This window comes from Colletotrichum fioriniae, assembly GCF_027942845.1.
Source record: "Colletotrichum fioriniae strain IMI 355084 chromosome Unknown scaffold_10, whole genome shotgun sequence".
NCBI lineage: Eukaryota > Fungi > Ascomycota > Sordariomycetes > Glomerellales > Glomerellaceae > Colletotrichum > Colletotrichum fioriniae.
In genome coordinates this window covers 600,757-614,720 of record NW_027076846.1, presented here as the reverse complement: position 1 = coordinate 614,720, position 13,964 = coordinate 600,757, and the positions used below count along the sequence as shown (strand labels likewise).

Below are 13,964 nucleotides of genomic sequence, written 5' to 3'. Positions count from 1 at the left end.
TGAGCCCCTCTTTCATAAATGGGATTGTTCAATCACGGGGTTTCCCGGTGGTTCTGGCCCGTGCGTCTTTGGCGGGGCGCTAGGTTGAAAAAGTAAGCTAGACCGCGGCGGGGCTAGTGCCTCCCACTCCTGGCCACCTCGAGAAAATTGTCCAACCCTCACAAACTTTCAATCACCCTCTGCCTCTCTGCTGCGCGGGTAAAACTTCGACCCTTTCCTCCCCCCCCTCCAAAGACCACCAGCCCCAGCAAATCACCGCAAGCTGGGCCGTTTTTCACAAAGTCTACTACGTCTCCGATACCCTCTGACGTATCGTCTAAAAAGACTTCTTCCATCTCCGGTGTCAAGAGATATCCCTTTCCTTAGGCGACATCTCCCTACCCCACGACACTGCGAAATATCCCTCGGACATTTCCAATCCTCTCCGCACCAACCAATACTTCCACCAAACCCGCATCTCCAGCCAACAGCCGCACCGTTTCGGCTCGTCTACATACTCCCCGAATTGCGCATCGAACATACTCGACGCGCGAAGCCGTCTTAACACCGCAATCATGGGTTCGTGCTACCTGGCTCGCCGTCGCAAGCTGCTGCGACGTCTCCCACCTGTACCAAGACTAACCGTGTCATCATAGCGCCCAAGAAGAAGGAACAGGTCAAGATGGCCCTTGGCGACTTCCTGCAGGACTCCAGTCAGTCGCACCCCCTCCGACAACTCCCTGCACAAACGCTCCCTCGACAACTACTTCCGCCCACTTCATTTCTTGCTCGACTATCGAATTAGCACATCATCGACTGACACTTTATATATAGGCTACGGCGGATCATGGGCTGATGAGGTCGAGGATACGTACAGTGAGTTCATGATGCCCCAAAAACATCTTATTGAAAGAGGATACTAACACCCTGTAGCCGGTATGCCACATTTCCACAAGCCAGCCTGGCGCCGCACATATCTTGTTCCTTGCCCACTGACACACCTTCACAGGCACTCAAGCTCTCCCCGCTCCCGAGCGCGCTGGCTACCGTCCCAGCCAAGGTGGCTGGGGTAGCGGCGGCGGTGACCGTGGTGACCGCTCCGAGCGCAGTAAGTTCATCTCGAAAATGTGGAAACAAGACGACTCTAATCAGTGTACAGGAGACTACGGTGGTTACTCTTCCATCCGCGAGAATCTTCCCCAGCAGCTCCCCGAGAGACCCCCCTACACTGCCCACCTTGGCAACCTGTCCTACGATGCCACCGAGGAGACCGTCAACGAGTTCTTCGAGGGCTGTGACATCATCAGCGTCCGCATTATTGAGGACCGGGAGCAGCAGCGCCCCAAGGGCTTCGCCTACGCCGAGTTCAAGGATCTTGAGGGACTGAAGCAGGCTTTGACTCTGGATGGCCAGACTTTCCAGGGACGTGCTATCAGAATCAAGGTTGCCGATCCTCGTAAGTACATGTATAGAAGCCATCCTCAAGTTGACTGCTGACACTTTTTACAGCCCGTGGTGGTAACCGTGACGGCGAATCCAACCGCGACTTCAGCGACTGGTCCCGCAAGGGTCCCCTGCCCGACTTGCCTGGACGTGGTGGAAACGATCGTCGCCCCTCTGACTTTGGCGAGCGCCGTGGCCCCCGTGAGCCTCGCGAGCCCCGTGAGGACGACGGCAAGGTCCGCGACTTTGGCAACTGGGAGCGCAGAGGCCCCCTTTCCCCCGTTGCTCCCAAGGAGGGCTCTGGCTCCCGCGATGGCAGCCGTCCCCGTACCAACGATGGACCCCGCGAGTTCCGCGACCGCCGCCAGTCCCCCGCCGCCTGGGGTGAGGGTCAGGGACCCCGCCAGGACTCCCGCCCTCCCCGCCCTCGAGAGAGTCCCCACTGCCGCCGAGACCGACAGCCAGTGGAGAACCAAGATGCGCCCCGATGCTGCCCAGTCCCGCGACGGCAGCGAGGCGCCTTCTTCCCCTTCAGCCGCCCCCGCCGCTCCCGTCGGCCGTCCCAAGTTGAACCTGGCGAAGCGCACTGTTTCCGAGGCTCCCGACGTCACGTCTCCCTCCGGAACCGACTCCAAGGCCAGCCCCTTCGGTGCTGCCCGTCCCATCGACACCGCCGCAAAGGAGCGCCTGATTGAGGAGAAGAAGCAGCAACAGGCCAAGGAGAAGCGCGAGGCCGAAGAGAAGGCCAAGGAAGAGCGTCGCCTTGCCAAGGAGGCCGCTGCTAAGGAGGCCGAGGAGAAGGCCGAGCAAGAGGCTGCTGCCAAGGAGAAGGCTGAGAAGGAGGCTGCAGAGGCTCCCAAGGAGGAGGTTGCCCAAGAGACTGCTGCTGACAAGGAGAACGGCACATCTGAGGAGCAGAAGATCCCCGTCAGAGCCAAGGAGGCAAGAGAGCCCAAGGAGGCCCCCAAGTCTCGTGCTTCTGAGGCCAACAGCTGGAGATCATCTGGTGCCTCTCGTGGTGCCCCTACCGGACCCAGAGGTGGACGTGGTGGACCTCGCGGCGGTGGCCGATTCGAGGGAGGCCGCCCTCCTCGTTCCAACGGCCCTGCTGAGAAGCAGGCCCCGGCTGCCGCTGGCAGTGAGTCTGGCGATGCTGCCCCCGTGGAGGACGATGGTTGGACCACGGTCCCCAACAAGGGCCGTCGCAATGTTGGACCCCGTGGCACTGCCTAGGAGGTGGGCGTGCACAGTCCATTCATCCTTCAGCGTCCGGTTGGACCCAGTGCGGTCAAGGCCGCAGTTGAGTCGGCAATTATCGCCGAGAAGATGCTCCCACGTATTTGCTTGCGGGGCCTAGACGATATTTCTCGTCATCACATATACCCAGACGACTCCGAATACGATTCTGACGAACGAATTTACGCCACGAACCGCTTTCTTGGGGCTTGAAGGGCATGGATTCTCTATTTCGATACTTTGCTTTTCGACACGACAATAACTGGCTCACTATGGATCTGCTGAAGGAAACAAAAACTTTCCTTTTTTTACTCAGCACCCTCTGCAGTCTTTGGCTCAGGTGGCTTGCCATCATCCTAGGGCAAGATAGGTCTCCTCGGCTCAACGACTGGAGAAGGCGCGCACTTTCGCACGCATTCATCGGAGTTTGCGAAGTGGTTACTAAAAAAAGGGCTCATGGAAGTTGGAAGAAAAAGGGGGCTCATGACCATGTTGTTTTTTTATTCTCGCTCACTTTTCCTTTGTTTCCTCTTTCCTCTGCTGCATCCCCGAGACCCTTCATTGCCCAAAGGGTTCTTGGGGATCCAGCGAAGTAACAGTCCTACCTACCATACCGATCCGCCAGGATTCAACTCAGCTCTTAGTCACAACCAGGAGCTTCAAAGGAATCCAAACACAAATTCTCAACCAAAGTTCTACTTGCTCTTTTCCTCCTCTTTCTCCCCTCCTTGTTTTGTGTGCAACGATAGATGATTCGCCCTGAGTTATGAAAATCCTCCTCCAGACGGATGGCTTGTTCACGTTTCTTTTATGATTATTCACGCTCGTAAACCCTGTTATTTCGCAAGTCCACTTCCTTTCCTCCTCTTGGTTGTTTTCTCCATCTCAACTCTTCTACCACGCACGACCCCGTTCGATACCAAAAAAATGATGGCGAGCTGGGCTCATTTGTGTTCTTTCTTCTTTTCGCTACCAAGGGTGTGGTGGTTTGAGCTGGAACGTATGACGAGTCTGACGATGGAAATGGTTTTTTAGTGTGAGTGCTGAGAGAAGACCTTGGAGTTCTCCCCTCCCCACCTTGGTGAGGTGTGTGAGGGGGGCAAAATAGATGACAGGCAAGGGAATTGAAATACAAAAGTATACAATATTAGTTTGTGTCTCGAGTCGTGACTGTAGGTGCCAGAGTGGTATGCATGGTTCATGATGTTTGCTGCTGTCATGATGTATGTGTGTTGATGCCTCACTACGAGACGCGTTGAGGCAGAGGGTATATCGTGAGAAATTCACGCCAAACAGGTATGGTTCAGAGAAGTGAGTGACAGGTATTTCATTGCAATCTTTCTTTTTATCCCCAGGTATCCACACGCTACCTCTACCAAACCCAGCTCCAATTCCAAACCATCAACCGCATTCCTGAACCCCCGGCAAACACTCGTTACCTCTTGAGAGTCTTCTGCTTCTCGGCATCTCTAGCAACATTCCTACCCTCAACCAACAACCCCTTCTTCCTCCTCACACCATCCATGTACCTCTTGGCCACATTCTCCTTATCCGCCAACTCGCCCAAATCCTCCAAATCGTCCTCGGTAAACGGCACCCAGAACGGGTCCTGGTCAAGCACCTCGTACCCCGCAAAGATAAGCTGCGGCTGCGCGGCTCCCGACGTCCGTTTCCGCATCTCGTCCGCGAAGCCAAACGATTCGGCCACCGGTAGAACAGAGTTAATAGAGAAGAAGGGTGTGCCTTCCTTCATGGCCTCGGAAAGGACGCGCCCGCGGCGGCGGGTGAGCACGTCGTAGACGCGGCCTAGGACTTCCGTCGAGGCTTGGATTTCGACAGTGTACATTGCCAGCATCAAACGCGGGGACCAGTCGAGCATGCCCGAGCGGAGGGAGGACGTGAAGGTCTTTATGATTTCGCCCGTTAGGCGGGGCATGCGGTCGCGGGCGGAGGAGTCGTCTTCGGTGGGGTTGATGACGACGTCTTCGAGGAAGACGGCGATGCCGCGAACGGGTTCGTGGCAGAGCGGTCCCTGGGCCGTGGCGAGCTGGAAGGCGTAGGGGATCTTGTCGGCTACGTGGGCCGGGTGGAGGGCCTCGTCTGCCTGGGGTGCCGCCGAGCCGTCGCGTTCCGAGGAGGCGGTCTGGGAGAAGAGCTTTGCGAGGAGGCCTTCTTTTGTGGCGTCGATGAGGATGTTGGGGCCGGTGCGGCGGGGGCCAAAGGCAGCGATGCGGTCGAGGGCGGATTTGAAGTGCTCGCGGCCGCCGCGGGAGGATTCGAGGGCGGATTGGAGGCCGGTTTTGAAGTCGTCGAGGGACATTATCTTTGCGGCTGTCAGGTCTGTGTCGACGTCGATTTTTTCTTCGCCCGGGACGGCGGCGGTGCCGGCACCGTTTTTGCCTTGGGGTTCTTTGGTTGTCTCGCCTTCGGCTGTGGAGGTGCTGTTCGTGGTGGCGGGTGTGCGATCAGAGTACATGCGTTTGATGACGTCGCCGTTCTTGAGGAGGAAGTCCGTCGCGTCGGACGGCAGAGGACGGACGTGGAGGCGGATGGAAACCTGCTTGGAGGAGGTGGTGCCGACGACGACGCCGCGGCCGAGGTCCTTGTTCGCGGGGGGCCGCATCTCCTCGGCGCGGACGATGGTCTCGCGGTAGGGCACGATGGGGGCGCCGGCCTGGATGTCGCAGCGGGCGAAGCGCTCCTTGAGATCCGTGAGGCAGCGCTCGAGGTGCAGCTCGCCGGCGGTGAGGAGGACGTGCTCGCCGCTGCTGAACTGCTCGTACTCTGCGCAGGGATCGGATTGGACGAGGAGGCGGAGGCCGTGGATCATCTTGTCGAGGTCGGCCGGGTTGACGGGCTCGAGGGCGACGCGGACGATGGGTTTGCCCAATGTGCCCGCCACGCCGGCGAGGTTCACGGCGCCGTCGAGGCGACTGCAGAGGGTGCCGTTCTTGAGGAGGTGGCCTTCGAGGCCGCCGATGCCGAAGACGACGCCTGCGGGGACCGAGTCCAGGGACTCGAGATTACGACCCATGAGCATGTAGAGCGCCGTGACGGTGACTTGTTTCGGTGAGGGCTGGGCGTTGGGGTTGGCGGGGGACCATTTGGGCGGTATGACCCAGAGGCTGTCGCCGACGGAGAGGGTGCCCGAGTACATGCGCGCGAAGCCGATGAGGTGCTCGGGGTCGACTTCTTTCTCTTCGTGCTCGGGGGCGTAGCCGTCCAGATTGACCTCCTCGAGCGCCGTAGTGAGGTCGTTGATTGCGCTTCCGCTCGAGGGGGCCGCGGCTTGGGCGCGAGCCGCTTCCGCTCTCTTCTTGCGGGCAAGTTCCCTCGCCTCGTCGGCGGTCAACTGGCCCGGCTTGCGCTTGTTATGGGGAAGTTCGCTTTCGGGGACGGAAACCATTTTGCTGACGTAGGCCACGACAGGATCCGACGGGCCGGTCTTGAAGGAAATCATGGCGTTCTTGATCTCTTCGTTGATGGCATCTGAGCCGGGGACGTCTTCCAGCATCTCGGGCAGTCTCTCGGCTTGCGCGACTGGAGGTGACGGCAGGGACTCGATGACGGAAACCAGCATGGCCGTCGAGAGCGGTAGCCAGGACGCAAACACTGTGGTCAGAAGCAGGCGGGGGTCTCGGGAGCGCATGATGTGTGGCGGGATGGTCAGACCGAGGGACTTTGTAATCTTCTCCAGCAACGCGGGGTCGCCCCTATTGTTGTCGCCGCCGACGGTGGCTTGGTAGACGGTCCAGATAGGCTCCAGCACCAGCTGCACGAACATGGGCTTGAGGTTTCTCCCCTTGAGATGCTTCTGGCCTAGAATCTTCTTGGTCTTGGGGTCAAGGTAAAAGCTGCCCCATAGCACCTTTTCCATGACATCTCTCTTAATGCCGAGCTTCTTCTGATATAAGCCGGCAAATTGGCGCACGGTAAATGCCCAGCCGTCAATGGCACTACTGAAAATAACGTTGTTCTTCTCAGGCGCAAAGTAGAGATCCTCGTCATCGCGCTCCTCAAACTGCAGCTCCCCAGACTCGGTCATAGAATCCGGGCCGGCCTCCTTGGCAGCCGCCGCCTGGACGCGCTCCTCGATCCGCTCGCGCCAATTGAGATCTTCTTCCATACGCTCGCCCTGGAAGAAACTTCCCAGCACGGCGTTGACCTGCTCGAGAATCTTGCTAAGATGAGTGTAGGCCTCGGCAGGCGTCATCTTGAGCTCAGTAATAAGTCGGTCAATCTTGTTGATGACGAGCAAGGGCTTGAGCTTCTCAGTCCAAGTCTGGCGCAGGACAGTCACGGTTTGACTGCACACGCCCTCGACGGCGTCGACGAGCACGACGGCGCCGTCGCACAGGCGCGAGGCGGTGGAGACCTCGCTGCTAAAGTCAATGTGACCGGGCGAGTCGATGAGGTTGATGAGGTACTCTTTGGCTTCGGGCTCGGCGTCGGGTGCGGATCTCCTCAGCATGGAGAAGTAGAGGGAGATGGCGGAGGATTCCATGGTGATGCCTCGGAGCTGCTCATCAGGCCTAGAGTCGAGGTACCGGATCTTGCCGGCGAGTTTGGGTGAGATGATGCCGTTTGTTGCCAGGAGGGCGTCTGTTAAGGATGTTTTGCCATGGTCGACGTGAGCCAGGATGCAGATCTGGTTTGCGGTCAGTTACTGAGAGAGTTTTGTGTTGATGAGATGAGAACTTACATTGCGCACATCTACGGCATGCCTTTGCAGGCTAGCTAGCTTGTCGGGGGTTACAACGGGCATGATGGACGGATATGTGGTGAAGGATGGTAGAAGAGGTCAAGGGGGTATCAAAAGATCTATGGACAGAAAGCAATGCCAGATGAAAGAAGCAGAGTGAATGAGAAAGCAGGTCTGAGGGTCTGTGTAATGCCTCCCTGCTTGGATGGTATATGAAAGCCAGTGCTAAGAAAAGCGTATCGTTGTTTGCCCAAGACAGATGATGTCGTTATTGACTGGAGGGTCCTTTGGCAGCAAGTGCTTGAGTGAGTTGTTGATGATGATTCGGCGACTAAATTGGCCCTGGTCTGTGACTAATAGGCCGACCCAGACTGGACATTCAGATCAGAAGCAGGACGAGAAGATGACTCTGATTCGCCACCCTGCTGTAAGAAGTTTTGCACGGACGAGGGTAACTGTGACTCTTTTCCTTGGTATTGCTTGAGTCTGAGTGTGTACTGAGAGGTTCCAGTGATATTATCCCAAAGAAGATGAGGTGGATGCACCGAGCAACTGGTGCAGTGATGAGTAATGTTGTATAGCGTATGTGTCTATGCAACTCTTTTTCTTCCTTCGTCTCTTGGGGAAGGAGGGGGGGGAGGTACAATGACGGGATTCAATCGACGTCCTCCAGGGCAGGCACAGGCAACGTTGGAATTACCTCAGCGGACTAACCCCGCCACAAAAAAAAAAAAAAGACCTCTAACCCCTCCAACGACAAAAAAAAAAAAAGAAAAAAGGAAGCCATCAGAACCCCTCTATAGCCGTATAGTTGCATCAACCCCGCTACCTGCAGGCCAAGGCTATTTATCGGCTTGATCCCTACACATCGCTCTACCGAGGGTGCAACAAACCCTAACTCGCCAAAAATTCACTGGCCCCTCTCTCCCAAACCCAAACGGTGCCTGCGATAACCTCAGCAAAAGCCCCCGCGGGATTAGCCAGCGAAAAGGAAATTTTCGACTCGTCCGCCCGAAACCCCACACCTGTCGAGCGAACCCCTCCGAACCCGACCGCCCATCTGTCCTCCCCCCCAAACCAACCACTCCCACGGGAAAGTTGAAGACATCGCCAACTTCTCGCGCGCCCTTCCTCTTTCGGACCTCTTTTTCAATTTTTTCTAAATTCTATTCCTTTCACAGTGTGTGTGGGAATAGTCTTTTCACCGAAAAAAAAATCACCCACCATGAGCGGCTACCAAAACGGAGAGCGGCCCGTCCGCGTCGACGACGACAGCGACGTCGAGGAGGAGGCCCTCGTCAACGACTACAAGGAGCAGGTCCAGTATGAGGACAACATTGGCGAGGACCTCGAGCAGGTCAACTCCCTGACCATGGCCCAGCAGACCGACGACATTCAGTCGCGCCTCGCCGCCGCCGCCCAGCCCCTCGACTTCTCCGCGCCCCTCGAGGTCAAGTTCCAGAGCTACGACTCCTACTGCAGCCTGTTCCACTTCATCCTGAACAGCGAGGGTCCCGTCGACCTCGAGCCCCCTTCGGTAAGCTTCCTTCATTCACGTTCTCGTGTCCCTTGCCGTCGCGAATAGTATCACCACACATGAATCAGGTGGGACCAAGCTAACATGTCTTCAAATAGTACTACTGGGCCTGGGACGTCATCGACGAGTTCATCTACCAGTTCAACTCCTTCTCGTCCTACCGCATGCGCATCGCCCGCCAGGGCAACAACGAGGAGGAGATGCAGGTCCTCAAGGAGAACCCAAACACCTGGGGCTGCTACTCGGTCCTCAACGTCCTCTACTCCCTCATCCAGCGCTCCCAAATCACCGAGCAGCTGGCCGCCATGCGCCGCAACGAGGACCCCATGGCCGTCGCGGGCGAGTACGGCTCAAAGAACCTCTACCGCATGTTGGGCTACTTCTCCATCATCGGTCTTCTCCGCGTCCACTGCCTCCTCGGCGACTTCAGCCTCGCCCTCAAGACCCTCGACGACATTGAGCTCAACAAGAAGGCCATGTTCGCTCGCGTCATGGCCGCCCACTTCACCACCTACTACTACGTCGGCTTCTCCTATATGATGATGCACCGCTACGCCGACGCCATCAAGATGTTCTCCCACATCCTCGTCTACGTCTCTCGCACAAAGAACTTCCAAAAGAACGCCCAGTACGACTCCATCACCAAGAAGAACGACCAGATGTACGCCCTCATCGCCATCTGCGTCGCCTTCCACCCCACTCGCCTCGACGACACCATTCACTCCGCCCTCCGCGAGAAGTACGGCGACCAGCTCCTCAAGCTCCAGCGCGGCGGCCCCGAGTCCCTCCCCATCTTTGAGGAGCTCTTCCGCTCTGCCTGCCCCAAGTTCATCTCCCCCGTGCCCCCAGACTTTGAGAACCCCGAGTCCAACATCGACCCCGTCGAGCACCACCTCGCCGTCTTCATGGAGGAGGTCAAGATCAACATGATGAGCCCTACCGTCAAGTCCTACCTCCGCCTCTACACCACCATGGACCTCAACAAGCTGGCCGGCTTCCTCGAGGTCAAGCCCGATGAGCTCCGCTCCTGGCTCCTCGTCAACAAGCAGCGCACCAAGCAGTTGCGCTGGACCGACCACCCCAGCCTGTTGGATGGTGACCTCATCAACGTCAGCGACCTGGACTACGCTATGCAGGGTGTAAGTAATTCCGGGAAACTGCAGCTTTCAACACCAGCTGCTTGTTATTATAATTATATGCTAATGATCACATTATAGGACCTGATCCACATCTCGGAAGCCAAGGTTGGCCGCAAGCTGGTCGACTGGTACCTCCGCAACCTGTCCCGCACCTACGCTTGAGCGATTGTAAAGGATACGCTTCGGGCCCTATAAAACCAGCAAGGCAAGATGGACGAACAGCTGGCCGAGAGGAAGACAAAAGGAAACGGGTCGGTAGCAAAATACCAGGGGGGTGTTTGTGTGTGCATGTTGGCAAATGGCAATATGCGAATGCGTGTAGTGACCAGGAATTGCCAACGAGAGGTTGGTGGAAACTCCCACCCTCATCCACTTGACGTTACCTGTGGATTCGAGGTCGGAGGGTGTGACGAGGATGAAAAGGACAAAAAGGCAGAGAGAAGTGGCCAAAAAGCACTTGGGAAGAAATGGGAGGGCCCGATAGAGGGATGCTCGCATTGTTACGGCGTTCAGGCGTCTTTGCTTCCTGGAACACCTGGACCTGGTTGGCTGGGCGGGATGAAGTGAACCAAGGGGAATAATTAGAATTCAAAGTACAAACGTCTATCTGAAGCTTTTCGAGGCCAGCGTACTCGCAACAGCAGCCCGTGTGCTAACGGACCTTTAAGGGGCGGAATTCTGAGCCCAAAGTCGGTAGCAGTTGATTGAGATACCATACTCAAAGTACTAGAACACCTCCACATGAAAGAGAGTTAGGCCAGCCAGCCGCTCAGTTCATCGCCCCGTAATGGCAGGGTTCCCTGGCAAAGAGTCACGACAACAAGAGTTCTTCAATATGCGCCGTTTCTCTCGACAAGCATCAAGACGCTTCGGACATGCAAAGTTGATGATCGTCGTTATTTCTCTTGTCTTAACCGCGATACGCTTGCAGCGATCTGCCCGCTTCCCCGCCAGACTTGTGGGAGCCAAACCTGATAGGAAGCTGGACAAGGAGTGTGCCAAGGGCAGGTTGTCCGGGGAAGGTTACAACGTTGCCCGCACAAAACTGATCTGCGGAGACCACTATCAAGAGGAATCTCTTTGCCGAAGTGGAGTGGATTTTTCGAAACGCAATTGTGGCAACAGCGTGTCTCTTGCTATAGTACATACCTCAGAGGCAATGGAACACTCCTTTGCGAGGTGTTGAGGGTAATAGTCGGTCAGACTGCGCTGGCAGAAAGCGTGAAGCATCCAAGCGATGAAGGGCCATCACAGTCGATGGCGCACTTCGGAACCGAGATGTAGTCTTCAAACAGACGGGAGCGACCGATGAATAGATGCCCTTCCCCTCGCAATGAAGAGATGCCGCAACGATGATGCTCAAATATGATAAAACACTCTGAGCGGAGCCCACCGGGGAGCATAGTCCAATCTAGGTAGTGTTTCCGCACCGATGCCGCGTCGGCAGACCGGGGAAATTATCGACCGGGGAAATTATCGGTCGGGGCGGGGACGGGATGGTCCGCAAGGAAACTGGAGCTTGATTCCCGTTTTCCTAGTGGCTGTTAGTCGAGCATGTGCCACCTACCAGAGCTAGACGTTTAATCTTGGACGGTGTCTCACGTTATTTCTCCCTAGTTGCCCTAAACTTGTGCTCTTGTGTCTTGGCTGTGTCTTCTGCGAGTCAGATTTCGCCCTGGTGCGTGCTTGGGTGTGTGTGTGTGTGTAATGCTGGCTGTCCTAGGGTTGCCAAGGTTGCTGGGGTCGTACGGATGTGAGTTTGGAGCAGCGAGTAGTTGGGATCACGAGTCGCGCTTGACGTCGTCTTTTTTGGACCGTCGTGCGGCAGCCTTCGAACCAGTGACTGGGATACTGGGATAAACGGGCACGAGAACATGAAAGACGAACGTTTGGTGCTCGGTTATTGCAGGCCGATCGGCATGCATGTCAGTCAGTGAGCAACATTACGTCTAAACTTACGCAAGCAATCGTGGAATTCTGCGTGGGTTTCTGCGATGAGGTTGCCAAAGTGTACGCTCGATGGGCTTGGCCGGCATGAGGCGCTCTTCCTGGTTGGTGTCGGTTGAACGTCAGATAGGGATGCTGCACAACGCAGGCAGGATGCCGCGCTGGACGAGATGTTTGATTGCGGCATGCGTGCCGTCGCAAGACATTGGCATTTGCTGCAGGCAAGCGATCCTGTCAGACCTCACAATGCATCCAATATAGGCCATTATCGACATGCGACAATGCAGGATATCGGTACGCATCGAGAGCTCAGGACATTGAGCTGCCTCTGGTGAGCTTTTGGGAACCCGTTATCTCTCGGCAATTCCGGTTGCTTCCTCCGTTGATCGACGGCGATGGCAGCGGGAGCATGCTATGTTTCCGACCTTACTACATGGTCAATGGTCTCCGTGTCGTGCGACATTGACGAGTTGATATTTGATAGGTAGCGAGCATACGCCTTCCATTGCCTGCTTCGTGGCTTGAAGGAGTGATTTGGCTGGTCCATCAGCTTGCGCCAGATAGAGGACCTTGCTCCTCTGCTTCGGTGAGACTGCAGGGTGCATATGGCGATTCCCGTTTTAGCGGAGATCGTGTCGGTGAGAAGTGGTACGAATACATGAACAAGGGCGAAATGGTCATCGATTGCAAGGTAAACCGCAAAAGCAACACCGGAAGATCGGGACGGAATTCTGGGCGGGAGAATGGGCTGTGAATGGCATCATTGCAGCCTACGATGGGTGCCGAATGGCGTGGAAAGGCAAAATAGTGGACGTTGTCTTCGTTTCGTCTTGGCATGGGCTCCCTCTTTTCCCGACCGCTTGTGCCTGCCGGCTTGGTGTCTTGGGAGTACATCCCCCTTTTGTTTTCTATTTCCCTTCCAAGGGCTGCGTCGTTGTCTCGTCTGCAGCGTGTATCCGTAATGTGGTCTAGCCGACCCCTCAAATTGTACCCCTGCCACCAAGACGGCTTTCTGCGACATTGATGGGTCCTGGCCAAGAGATTTGAGCGCCGAAAGAGAGGTTGCGGGAATGAGCCGCTGTCCCCATCCCCAATACGGGACTGAGCCAGGCTTCGGACTAATAATTTGGGTTATCTTGCAAACGTGAAGAAGACGTGAAAGGGTTGCGGAAGAAAGGCAAAGAGATACGGTTGGCTTGGCTCTCGCTTGGCGTACGGTTGGGCACGAAATGTGGATTGAACAGGATGGGTCGAAATGTCGTAAAAATCGCGGACCGGGGCCTAGAGACGAAGCATGTCATCTCATTAACGAGAAGAAATGAGAAGAAGCAAGGTTCGCAGGCGAGTTAGCAGCTTAGAGCGGTGCGCGCACACCGACCTACTCGAATGCTTGTCCTCATTCTCTTCTTTCACTCTTGCTAGGAATCGGGGAAAGAATCAAGATTGGCCAACGTGCCTTAGTGGTTTGCCAAGAGCTTGTTGGAGGTGGACGAGTGGCCGAGAGTGGCGGGAGAGAGGGGTGAAGTTGCAAAGAGTCGAATGAAGGCGACGAAGGCTACAGTCTTAGCACACGGAGGGCCGGCTGGGCAGACGTGAGAGTGCATCGACAGCGATGGAGGAAGCGTATGATTCTTGGTTCTGCCGCTTGGTGCGAACCAACCCACATGCGCCTGGGTATCTCCAAACTGAACTGGTCGTCCGGTGTTACTGGCGCTGATAGAGGGTTGATGCGCATCCTTGGGAAATCCCGCCAGATGCGTTAAATGGCTTGGCGCATCACCTTCAGTTATCGTCTGGCGCCATCCACGTTGGTGGGATTTCTGGACCGTTGGAGGGTTGTGACACGGAAGCGTGCTATGATTTGAACATGACGGAGGCAATGATGAGCTTTGCGTACGGAGTTGTGAGTACAGTCGTAGACTTCGTTTCCGAGTAAATTGCTCTTTGAACCCTAGGCCAGGCACCGCAGGGCTTCGAGGCG

At 56.3% G+C, this 13,964-nt stretch overlaps 3 protein-coding genes across 3 annotated transcripts; 2 read left to right on the top strand and 1 right to left on the bottom strand.

Annotated features, from left to right (window-relative positions):
- Window positions 1–554: 554 nt before the first annotated feature.
- On the top strand, window positions 555–2,655 carry TIF3 (Eukaryotic translation initiation factor 4B; the record flags this gene model as incomplete). The annotated part of the gene is made up of 7 exons (XM_065758260.1): window positions 555–558; window positions 636–692; window positions 814–855; window positions 989–1,087; window positions 1,139–1,435; window positions 1,489–1,771; window positions 1,830–2,655. The coding sequence occupies 7 exons, from the start codon at window positions 555–557 to the stop codon at window positions 2,653–2,655; spliced, it is 1,608 nt and encodes a 535-aa protein (XP_065613015.1).
- A 1,438-nt stretch (window positions 2,656–4,093) lies between these two features.
- On the bottom strand, window positions 4,094–7,423 carry RIA1 (Cytoplasmic GTPase/eEF2-like protein (ribosomal biogenesis); the record flags this gene model as incomplete). Its single annotated transcript, XM_053192813.2, has 2 exons — window positions 4,094–7,306; window positions 7,361–7,423. The coding sequence occupies 2 exons, from the start codon at window positions 7,421–7,423 to the stop codon at window positions 4,094–4,096; spliced, it is 3,276 nt and encodes a 1,091-aa protein (XP_053049753.2).
- A 1,162-nt stretch (window positions 7,424–8,585) lies between these two features.
- Window positions 8,586–10,198, top strand: N0V96_008220 (uncharacterized protein; the record flags this gene model as incomplete). The annotated part of the gene is made up of 3 exons (XM_053192814.2): window positions 8,586–8,897; window positions 8,996–10,036; window positions 10,115–10,198. 3 exons carry the CDS (start codon window positions 8,586–8,588, stop codon window positions 10,196–10,198), a joined length of 1,437 nt encoding a protein of 478 aa, XP_053049754.1.
- Between the last annotated feature and the right edge of the window lie 3,766 nt (window positions 10,199–13,964).